Source organism: Erithacus rubecula (assembly GCF_903797595.1).
Source record: "Erithacus rubecula genome assembly, chromosome: 9".
Classification (NCBI taxonomy): domain Eukaryota; kingdom Metazoa; phylum Chordata; class Aves; order Passeriformes; family Muscicapidae; genus Erithacus; species Erithacus rubecula.
In genome coordinates, this window is record NC_136660.1 from 25,232,750 (window position 1) to 25,244,692 (window position 11,943).

The window sequence follows — 11,943 nt, forward strand, 5'->3', positions numbered from 1 at the left end:
GTCAAGGGCAAAGGTTCTGATTCAGTTGCATTTTGCTCTTGTGCACCCTGGGGTAAAAGGGAGCTTTGGGTGTAAGCCAGTAAAGCTTCAGGTCTTTTGTTTCCTGAAAATGGATGAGGAGGGAAAAATGCTTAGCAGTTCTTGGGTCTCCTAACAGAGCAAACAGAAGATTGAAACTTGCACATGAGCAAGCAGGGGAGGTAAAAGACAGCTCAGCAATTTAAAATTTATATCAAAGACAACAGAATTCTTAACAGTGGAGGCAGCACACAACAGTTACTGCCACAGGTTACCACCCTGGACCCAGATTTGCCTCCTGTCTTTAGTGCACAGAACATGATGCAGAGCAGCATGGAAAGAGAAGCATCACTGTGGCCTATTCCTTCCCTGCTTCTCCTAAGGCCCCTCCATGGGGGATCTGAAAGGCTCCAGCATAAGGCAACAAATTCCACCAAGAACTGGATCTAGCAAAGAGAAAACTCTGCAACTAAACCTTTGCTACCTTGCTTGAGAATATATATTGATCAAGAGGTGCTAGTGGGGAAAGTGAAACCCAGATAAGGCCTGTTCCTCCCCCAGTAAATCCATTTTTCCCAACAGCCAGGATGGGCACAGCACATGCCCGGGCAAGCTCTTTTTTCTGCAGTGTGAGTTCCCTGAACACAATGAAAATGAAAAGCTGTTGGTGGAACTTCCACTCTGATCTGCTACAAGAACATAAAAACTTCAGTCTCCTGAACAGATCCCAGAAATGCTTTCCAACACGATATTCTCAGGTTTCCCAGACTTTTATGCTAGAACCGTTAAAACAAATGAGCAAAGGATAATTTTAGTTATATCTGACTTTTTATATTTTGCTGGGAAGGAAAGTATGACCATTGCCATAATGCATCCATCCATACCTGGTGGGCATCTCCAGAGGGCACAATGTAGGCTTGGACAGGCTCCTGTACATATCTGGGATTCTTCATCACCTGCCGCAGTTGCTTCAGCAGCTCTGTTGTAATTTTCGGACTCATCTTCCTACCTGCAACTCAAAAAAGCACAAAACTTCAGTGTTTCTCCAGCCATCCCAGGTCACCCACTGGCAAAGGCTGGAGAAAGCTGTCTCCACTGGAAACTCCCCTTGAGGACAACTGTGCCAACATCATCCCTCTCAGACAAGAATTTCACTTGTCTTGTCCCTTCACTCGTATTCCCTGAGAACAAGAAATCAGGTTAAGGCCAGAGAGTCTGTCCTGGTCTTTTCCACCAGGAAAATGCCCTGTGGTGATACACATGAATTTAGCACACTGGTCCCTCTTGCCTGTGGACAGCACCATGAACAAGGCATCTCAGACATTCCTTATGACAGCCAGGTAAGGTCTTGGCATGACAGCCAAGTACCCACAGATCAGAACCAGCCCCACCTATGAAGTGTACTGAGAGAAACTTTCATCCTTTTCACTCTAGGGCTGGGGATGCTGTGGCTTATACGCCACAGGAGCACAGGCTGCTGGGAGACAAAGACATACACATCAGGAGCTCAGAAATGGACCAATTACAAATGTAACTTTTAGAAGTTTTACTGTAGCCCAGAATTGCATGATGAACTAGTGACTGAATTAACTCAGACAAAAGAAACCTGCTCCCAAGGACATTCAGAGGGATGCATTCACCAGCCACATTGACCTCAGGGCTGCATACTAGTTCAACTAGCAAGAACACAAGTGTAACAGGAGGGGAACAGCCCACTGAGCTCTCCCAAGTGACTGCTAGAGGAAAAATACAGATGGTTGTAGGAACGTTCTCTAAAGACCTTTGGCAGATGTTCTGCAGATCTCAGCTGGTGTCAGGCAGAGGTGGGGCACAGCCTGGATGGCACCCAGCAGATCAGAGGGAAAAACAAGGGCACAGGCCAGTCACCCTCCCTGGCTGTGTCTTTGCAATGGATGTGCCCTTGGCATTGCAGTGAACAGCAGCCTCTCAGTGGGCACCCCCAAAACCCTCAGCAGCCAGCGGCCGCTGTGAGCGCCCGCACAGCGATGCGTCAGGCCTGCTGCTGAGCTGGCACAAGAGATGGCTGCAGTGGGAGGCACACTGGCTGCAGAGGATGACTGGCCAGAAAAACTACAAAAATCAAGTAGCCTGAACCTTTTCAGAGGTTCTCCACCTTTTTCTTCACTCGTATCTCCAAAGTGTGACCAAAGTGGGATAATCCCCTTCCTGATTTTCTCCCCACTCGCTTCACATTTTTAAGACCTCTTATGACTTTAATGCTGTCACTTTCCAGGGCAAGGTGGGTTATGTGCTCCTTGAAGGCCATGCTATGAAGTATTTTATTCTCACCAGTTAATTTCACAGCTCGTTTCACAGCCATGTCTACAAACAGGTCATAGACAGGAGAAGCAAACAGCATGCAAGTCTCAAACATTTTTTGCTTACCCAGGCACTTATTCTTTTTACACCTCAGTAGCTACCAGGAGTCCCAGATGACATTAGTCTTATGGCAAAACACAATAAGGCACAGTCTCTGCCCTGTGATGTTTGCCACCTAAACAAGAAGGTAGAAAAGCTGCCTCCCTTTCACAATGTTTGATTTTACCAAGGTCACACAGCAGTGCTGTGACCAAATCACAAACTGAACCAGGAACCGAAGCATTCAGGTGTAAAGAAAACCCAAGACCACCATTCACATGTCTCATCATAGGAAGTCTGGAGCACACCAGACTTATGTGAGACTGAATGTGCCCAGAGTCTTTTAAAACCCAGAGCACAATAAGCAAACCAAGCTCAAAAGGCACCATACACTATATCCTCAAACTGGTATCTCATCCCTTTGCTGGGGATTACATCTCAGATTTATTACCAGGACAAATTTCATTGTTTTCTACAGTGTTTGCAAGCTACACTGAACTTTATAATACTGTGATTGTTTCTGTTTGTCCTCCACAGCAAGCTGCTGTAACACTCTATAACATTGCTGCTGATTTATGTTTAGATAGAATGAAACAAACGGGAGAGAGAGCAATAACATAGCGACTAGCCAGCAGAAAAGAATCTCTTTCTACAAACTCATAAGAACACAGCTTCCTTTCTTGGCCTGTGCTTTGTCTCCAAGAGTCCAGAAGTCTCATATAAATAGGCAAGGCATGACAAGGCTTTGCCTTTTAATAAAGCTCCTTGCTGACAAGCCATGGTTTTCTTAGCAAGAGGGGATTCTCTCAAGGACAAAAATAATTTAAAAAGTACTCTCACCGTTGAAAGATTTGCTTGTGATATTAACAACACAACTAAGGTAGATTAGCAACAAAATCCATATTAAGGGGGACATATATTTTAGAACACGCATTATAAGAAGTGGCCTTCAAAATACTCTCCACAAACTTTACAATAAAAATTGTCTTCAGTTCCTGGAGGAATAGAAGCTTTATTCTCAGATAGAGTTGGTAGCCATTTACTCTGGTTACCCCTATAAGCCTTAACAGGTTTCCTCCCTTGGCCATAATTACAAGCCTCTACAAAGTTAAAACAGCTTCTCTATCATTACTTCTATCATTGTTTAATCAGTCCAGTGATTAAAATGAAACATAGCTGAAATCAAGGCAGTGGCTGTACCAGTGCAAAAACCAGTCTCATTTCCTGCCCTAACTGTTTCAAAGGTATCAGGCTCCCTTATTACCTGTCTCTGCAGTTCCCCACGTCTGGATGCCACTCGTCTCTGCTCACACAAAATACCATCCAGCTCTTTGCTCAGCTTTCATAAGCTCCACTGTGCCTGAGAAAGCAAAGGGCAAAACTGAAGTGGTAACAAACTTTGCCCTCCCATAAAACATTCTCAACCCCAGCAATGAGCTGAAAATGCATTAACACTACGTTCTTGGTGGTAAGATTAGAGATGCACTGAGGGTGAACCATGAGGGAACAGGGAACATCAAGGGTCAGGCATTTGCTTGTCAAGATTTATGATTAAATCTTGCAAGTGTCTGCTGGCTTATGCCAATTTGTTTTCTCAGTCACTTTATCAGAGGGCACTCCCCATATTATAGATGGGAAATTAAGGCAGAGCTGAAGTAATATGCAAAGTAACCCTGCAGCATGACAAAGAATCAGAGCTGGATCCCAAAATCTGTCACTGTCTAGACGTACATTATCTACACCTCACTCAGACTGCAGGAGGCAGTTCTCCAAGAGCCCAGACCAGATCCTGCCTGGACAGCATCTCCATCAGACACACGGGGCAAAGAGCAACCACGAAAATGCTGCCAGAGGAACCAGACACGTCCCCCTGCCTCCCACATGCACAGTGCTGGGCTGCTGCAAGCCCTGGTGCCAGCAGTGGCCAGGGCCACCAGGCCACCGTGTCAGGGCATGTGCTAGTGCCATGCTGGGAAGGGAGGAGAGGCCAGCGGGTCTGGCTGCAGCTGGGTCTGCCTGTGGCTGCTGTGCTGGACCACCCTGAGTGCTCATATCATGTTTTCTTCAGATATGCTCATCCTTGTGAAACCTTCCTCTCCACTTTCTCTTTTATGAATAGTCTTGTTCAAAGTAAGCAGACTGGCTCGCACAGTCAGGAGCCAGCAGCAGCACCTCAAAGGCAGCACTGGCTGCACACAGGGCAGCCCAAGCAGCCACTGCCCAAACAGCCATACACCGAGGCACAAGCCCCATGGCTTGTCCCCTCTCCACAGTACCTGCAGCATCTCTAACTCGCCAAACAGAATGGCAGAACTGGTAGGGTTGGGAAGGACCTCTGGTTCAGCCCGACCCCCCTGCCAAGGCAGGGTCACCTGAAGCAGGTGACATAGGAACACATCCAGGTGGGTTTTGATGTCTCCAGGGAAGGAGACACCAAGGCATCCCTGGGCAGCTTGTTCAGTGCTCTGCTACCCTCCATGTAAAGAAGTTCTTCTTCATGTTGGGGTGGAACTTCTTGTGTTTTAGTTTGTGGCCACTGCTCCTCATCCTGTCGCTGGGCACCACCTCTAAGGGCCTGGCACCATCCTCCTGCACCCACCTTTAAACCATTTACATGCATTAATGAGATCCCCTCTGTCTCCTGTTCTCCAGACTGACCAGGCCTAGCTCCCACCGTATCTCCTCGTAAGTGCCATGTTCCTGCCCACCTGAGCTAAAAGCCTCCCCCAGCCCTCCAGGGGACTGACGGAGCCGCCTGGGCCTGGGCCCGGCTCTCAGAGCTGGATCCCTGCAGGGCCCGGGCGCCGGGCTGGGCCTGGAGACCCGCCGGGGACCGGCCGGAGGGCAAAGCCAGGCCCGGCCCGGCCGGGGCACAGGCCCCGCTCTGTGCCATCAGCCCGGGGCACCCCCCGGGGCCGGCCCCGCTCGCCGCGCCTCACCTGCCGCCAGCCCGCCCGCCGCCGCGGCGTCAGCGCCCACGTGGGCCGCCAGGGCCGCCCCCATGGCGTCACTGCCGAGTCACGGGGCGGGCGGGCGGGACCGGCACTGCCACCGGGACCGGGACCAGGACCCGCACCGGCACGGCCGCCGCGCTGGCCGGCGGGGAGCCCGGCCCGGCCCGTCCTCGCTGTGGAGCCCGGGCACCGGAGAGCGCTGCAGCCGGCGGGGAGGGAGCGGAGCCCCTGTCCCACACTCGGTCCGTGCTCGCCTCCGCTATCCGGTTGGCTCTTGGGCTTCCCAAAATCCAGCGTGGAGCCATTGAGGCCGTCCAGCGGGGTCTGCGAGCCCCAGTCGGGCGGAGAAGGAGCCGGGGCGGGGGGCTCACACCCGCTCCCCCAGCACCGTGCACAGGCTGGAATTACTGAAATTACATATTGTGAAGGAATTCTGTGCTGCGGGGTGGTGAGGCACTGAAACAGGTTGCCCAGAGGAGTTGTGGATGCTCCAACCCTGGGAATACTCAAGGCCAGGCTGGAGGGGGCTTTGAGCAACCTTGCCCAGTGCCCGTGGTTGACACTAGATGTTCTTTAAGGTCCCTTCCAACCCATAGTATTCTGTGATTCTATGAAAATCTGGGCATTTGATTCCTAATAAAAATACCTTCCATCGCCCTGCTCTGCCCTGGCAGTTTTTCATAGGTGAGCACAAACAGGAGACTGTCACAGAAATGCAGGCATGAGAAGATCACCACCAAGAAATACTACAACAGAAGAAAAAACTCTGCTTTGTAACTGTGACCAGGCAAGAGGGGCTTGCCTGTAGCAGTGGGCTTCTGGACATCTCCAGTCCAACCCTCTGCTGAGACAAGGCCAAAAAAAAAAGCTAGAGCTGGTTGTGTAGGGACTGTCCTGCTGGGTCTTGATGATCTCCAAGAAAGGAGAAGCACAGCCACCTGGCTCCTGCTAGTGCTGACCACCTTGAAGCAAAAAGGTTTATTTCTGATACCCAAGGAGATTTCTCTCATTGCAGCTTGCCCTGTGACCTTTTGCTGTGCACATCTGGAAAGGGTCTGACTCCTTTTTCTCTGGCTGTTCTCCAGGCTCAGCAATTCCAGCTCCCCTGCAGTCAGGCCTGGCCAGCAACTGTGGAGTTCTCCACACTGCAGGTCCCTAGAATACAATGTAGAGTACAACATGGCACAGCAAAACTTGTCATCTGACAGACATGAATAAAAGGTCTGTCCTGTAACCAGCATCCCAGCACTGGGGCTAGGATTGCAGACTGTGTCTGAAGAGGGGGAGGGAGAGGCTGGTGACCAGGACTGTTATAACAGGAAAATTTCTTTCCTCATTAACCTCCTTGGGTGAAGCTAATTGCTGTTTCCCGATTATTCTCACCTTATCTTCCAGCCTTGCCCACAAGGGACTACTACAATCCTGGCAGTCTGGGCCAAAAAGGCCCATTTAGTTCATCACACATCAGTGTCCCCCTCGGGGTAAACTACAGCCGTGTTTTGCATTTGTGTTACAGACCACATTACGCTCACCCTGCAGAATATTTGCTGAGAAGATTCATTTCTTGGAAACCAGCCAGAATCCAGCCATACTCATACTAAAGCACGTGTCAGGACATTTTAAAAGCACTGCAACATTGGCACTGTGATCAAGGAGATCATTTGCCAATGGTGAACTCTGCAGCTGAATCCAATCAGGGTTGTGAAATGATTCTTTCAGCCTACTCTGACTCACAATAACAGTAATAATAATAATTTGGGGTTAGATTTTGAATTTGGCTGTGGCTCTTGATAGAGGGTTGTGGAAAGCTGCACCTGCTGGAGCTGTGCACCAGCCCAGGGGAGGGAGAAGGATCAGTCTGAAACATTTGAAATGTTTGTCGTGTGCCTTTCCAGCTCTCCAAGTGGGGATGCCTTTTCCTCTCCTCTTCTGCAGCATTTTCAGTTTGTTTGAATTTAGGACAGTGGCTGAACACAAGGTAATCAGCCTGTGCCAGTGAAATTTTTTGTTTGATTGTTTTTTGCCAGCTAATCATTATTATATCACTTTGGGCTAGCTGGTGGACCGTGGGAGCAGTGGCAATCAAACACAGGGAGGAAAGAAAATACTTCTCCTGTGTGGGAGTGTGACTTGGGGAGCGTGCACAGTATGAAATAATCAAGCTGCTGGCAGATCCCAGTGTACCAGGGGAAGGGCAGGAAAGGGGAAAGCTCAGCATTTTCACAGAACTCGCCCCAGTTGCTCCAGGTCTTCAGATGCCATTCTGCCTGTCCACAGGCAATCCAAGAAAAACAACTACAGTGTGAAAGCAGGCCTCTTCTCCTTCCTTTAGCTATCCTACAACCCCAGCATGAGAGGAGAACAGACCAGGAGAATTGAATTTGATTAACTTTTTCTACTTTGGACCCAGCTCAGGGCAGAAATAACAAGCATCACTGTGGACAGACTATCAATGTGATATTGATGTCTCTATGTAATTTAAAATAACTTAAGCCACCACTCAAAAACACCTTACTGCATTGTCTGGTGGCCAAAATGTGCCCCCATTCTGTCTTCCTCATCAAGTTCTTTATTTAATAAAGGTAGAAAAGTCTGCATTCCCATCTCCTAAAAATGTGCTAAAGGAAGCAGAAAACAGAAGGGAAAATATTGATGTCTGGAAGAGCTTCTAGGTTGTTACTGAGTGCCTGGCATTGCAGAGCCACATTGTTGAGGTTTCTGTACCCAGAGGTGACTTCTAACTGGTTCTGACTCATTGAGCACTAAAATTTAGACTAATTTGCTTTCCTTCCTGATAGAATTAATAATGACAAACTGATGAGTCTTCTGCATAGGAACTTCATTCCAGAGGGGTAATGGTCTTGTAAGAAAAGGTATTTTCAGATCACAGAGTATTTTGCTGGCATCTCCTGCCTATGCTGGTGATAAGTCCTTCACAGTGAAGAGCTGTGTCACAGGTGGAGGTGTGGCTGTGCCCTGTGAGCTGTCCTGTCTGTCTGCAGGGACCTGGGTCCAAACATTGCAAGCATCCCAGTACCAGCAGGAGCAGTGTTAAGCCCATGAATTAGCCCTGAGGGGGTCTGGATTGCATGGGGTGTTGGTGCATGCTGAATGAGCCAGTGGTTTGCTGCTAAAGGCTTTGCCTGGATGAGCAGAGGAGGCAGCACTATTTATTTCGTTTAAATAATGTATGACTACTAAGTTAAATAAGAGAAAGCAGAGTGAGCTTTCCAGTTAAGCCAAAATGTTTGATGCTTGTTTCCTGGGCATTTTGAGTCTCTGGGAAGCTTTGAAGTGGTCCTAATGAACTTGTCAATGTAGATAATGTACAATCTTTTATAATTAATTTATCAGGCAGAGCTAGCCAGAGCTGTCTGTGATATATGTTCTGAAATGTTTAAAGAGATGAAACTGTCCTTTCTAAGTAGTTGTATGACCTCAAATAAAATGCTGAAAATTCTGATGCAAAGATCTTTTATGGAAGCACTTCAATCTACCTTGCTTTGGATTAAATTTTCCTGATTGGGCTATCATTTATGTTCTTATAATGCTGCTTTGCATCAGATAACAAAAGAGAGGGATGAGGGAGAAAGACCTGAGAAGTAGCAACCAAATTTCCCAGAGACCAACCTCACAAATGACAGAGCCATTAACTGTTGTAATCTTGATCTGTATCAAGTGACCAAGGCCAGGAAATAAGCCATAAAAGAACTTGCTTTATCTTATCAACACTCCTATACCCATTCTACCTTTATTGTGGTTGCAACTTTCATTTCCTTCACCTTCCTCATTTGGGCACCTGTGAAATTTGGACTCCTGCTTTGCAATCTAATCACCAAAAATTATCCCTGCTATCTTGAGCATCCCACAGCCTTTTGATGCCAGATGCTGTTTGGCACCTTGGTGTGATTGTGGTGTCAGAAAGTGACCCAGTAACCAGTTTGTGACCAGGATTTTTTTTTTCTCCTCAAAATAATGCAGATTGTTGTGGGAGAGAAAAATAGAAACTGGGGAATTGTAGCAAGGGTTTGAGCATCTACACAGCTCTCACCAAGGACAGGGGATGCCAGTGGTGTCTGCCAGTGGCTTGGGACATCTCCTGGCCCCTGGACAGATGAAAGGGTGCTCTCAGCCCCACTTCTCTGACACAGAGGCAGGTGCCAGCAGCACCACTGGGCTCTTCCATTGCCATGACCCCACAGTGCCACAGCCTCAGCACTCTTTCCAAGCTGGGAAACACAGCAGGAGACACACAGGGGGTTGGAGGTGAAGTGTGGGATCACTTCCTTCCTGCCAACAGGGATCCAAAACACATTTTTACAAGGTTGCACACATGACTGAACAGTCCCTCCCATCTGTTTGTGAGCACTGGAACTGCCTGGACAATAACCCACCCTCTGTGTTTGTGTTTCCAGGGGCTGTCCTGCAAATTGTCACGTGAAAGTTGTTTTACTCACAGCAACACAAGTGAGTTTGGCCATGCTCACATCTCAGTGCTGGCTGGGCAGGGTCACATCCTCCAAGCCCAGAGGCACACCTCTGTCCATGTGGGGGGCAGCAAGTGTTGTAAGTCCAGTTCTCTTCCTATTTCCACCCTAGAAAATTACCTAACAACAATTCATGCCAGGGTTTTGGTAGTATATAACAGCAGTGCTGTAATGTGCCAAGACAAGGAAGGGCCTGAGAACAGGAAAAAATTGTTTGTATTTTCAGCTCTCAGCTCTGAGTTAAATGAAGGTTTCAAACATGTGGCATGAGTCCTCTTGGATCATGTTTAAAATAAATTTGGTATGTTTGAAAACAGTGAAACTAGAAACTGCAACAACAAATGTTGTGTTTGGGGGAAAAGATAGCAGGGAGAGAAGAAACAAGCCTATCTAGAGATCTTATCTTCATTTTTCTTGGGAGGACAATTTATCTGGCCAGCACTGGAAGTTGATCATGGTTGGGTGGTTCCCAGCAGCCGCATTTGGAAAGGAAAGGGAGGCAGCAGTAGGCCAGGTAGATATCTGAGTACTTCCACGTCTGCTCTTTTAACTTAAATACCAGATGTTCAGGCTTTGGCTGTAAACCTTTAACGATGGGTGAAAACGAAATGTTTGCTGCATTCTCTGCCTGGCTCTGTTTCAACACCAAGCAGTGCACACACATCCCCCATCACCTGCACTGGCCTCTTTGCAAAAAGACCAGATTTGAGCCTCGTGGCTGTTTCCAGGACCCCTTAGTTTTCCCTTGTCCATTCTAGCAGGAAGAGAGATGGTAAAAGCTAGATCTAATGTATGCAGAAGAGACCACAGTGGTCACTGGTGCAGCACTGGCATTAAGTGCTTTAGGAGACCATTTGTTCAGTCTGCATAAAATTCTGCTAAGGAAGTATATCCTGATTAATTTAATATATTTATGTATATATTCCATATTTAAATTTTAAAAGCATGCTTAGTGCACAGCAGAGACTTTATCCACAATTCTTGTGATGCTATTCTTCCTCAAAGTCTTCACTAGCACAAACATTAACAGGGTGCAGTGACCTGCCTGTGTTTTGGCCTGACACCTGGGAAATATTTTTATTACACAAGGTTTCCTTATCTGCTCCAGCAATAAAACTAATGGATCCAGGTGTCTGCTAGGTCCTTCTGCTAGGGAGGCAAATGAGAGCCCTCCTGAGAGTTCCTGCCATGGCTTGGGATAGTAGCACTTCTCTCAGTGTTAACCTCAGTTTAGCATCTGAGATTGCCAGTGGATTTTGTTTCTAATTAATATTTGTAGGGCAATAGACATTTATTTGTACAGATATATAAAATGGCTTGTACATTTTACAAGCCCCAGTTCCCACCCAAAGTCACTGCCTTTGTGAGTGAGGCCCACTCACCTGCTGAAAAATCCCTTGAGCCTGAATGTGTTGAAATAATTTGGTGTCCCAAGCTGTATAATATATTAAATGAATCCCAGTACAAGAAACAGATGCTTATTCCAGTGAGTGCAGAATTCCAGACACAAAGTATTGGGTTACTGTCTGCCTCAGATAACGGTACAAAGCAGAGAAAAGTTAGGATTAAACTTTCTACATATGTTCCGTGTAGAAACTTTAAACCTTAAAAATGTATCCCAGGTTCTGTGCCTGGCCTTTTGGGAAAAAAGCTGCAGTTGCCATGAGGCATTCCCAGGCTGTGGTCAGCACCTGGGGACAAACCTGGATGCTGGCACATGTCCTGCACATTACCCCAAACTGTGAAGCTTAAGTGCTTTACTTTGGTGTCTGGCTGCATTCCTTGACTCTCATACCCAAGGGACAGTGATCCATAGCCAATATCTGTGAGAGATTTGGGACCATTTGAGACCCCATCTATCACATTTTGATTCTTTAGACACTGCTGTCCTGAGATCTAACTGCAGAACTAGGCTTTTCAAATTAGCTGTTTTTCTCAAAATAAAGGCTCATTATATTTGATTTGTTGGTTTTGTCTTTAAATCAAAACCCTAGATTAGGAGTGAGAAAACCTGGGCTGATTTTATTTTTTTTCCCAAGTTAAATATGAAATATGAGGCACTCCAGAGAAGTCTAGGGGCTGGGGTGTCTCTGTCAAGCTGGCTG

General features: G+C 47.3%; 1 protein-coding gene across 1 annotated transcript in view; it reads right to left on the reverse strand.

Annotated features, from left to right (window-relative positions):
• The window catches only part of XPNPEP1 (X-prolyl aminopeptidase 1), a 30,949-nt gene extending 25,487 nt beyond the window's left edge, over positions 1-5,462 (reverse strand). The window contains exons 1-2 of the mRNA XM_079312119.1: positions 5,337-5,462; positions 903-1,033 (exon numbers count right to left, since the gene is read on the reverse strand). Coding sequence (XP_079168245.1) covers positions 903-1,033; positions 5,337-5,400 — 195 coding nt within the window. The 5' untranslated portion in view covers positions 5,401-5,462. The remainder of the gene's footprint in view (positions 1-902; positions 1,034-5,336) is intronic.
• Between the last annotated feature and the right edge of the window lie 6,481 nt (positions 5,463-11,943).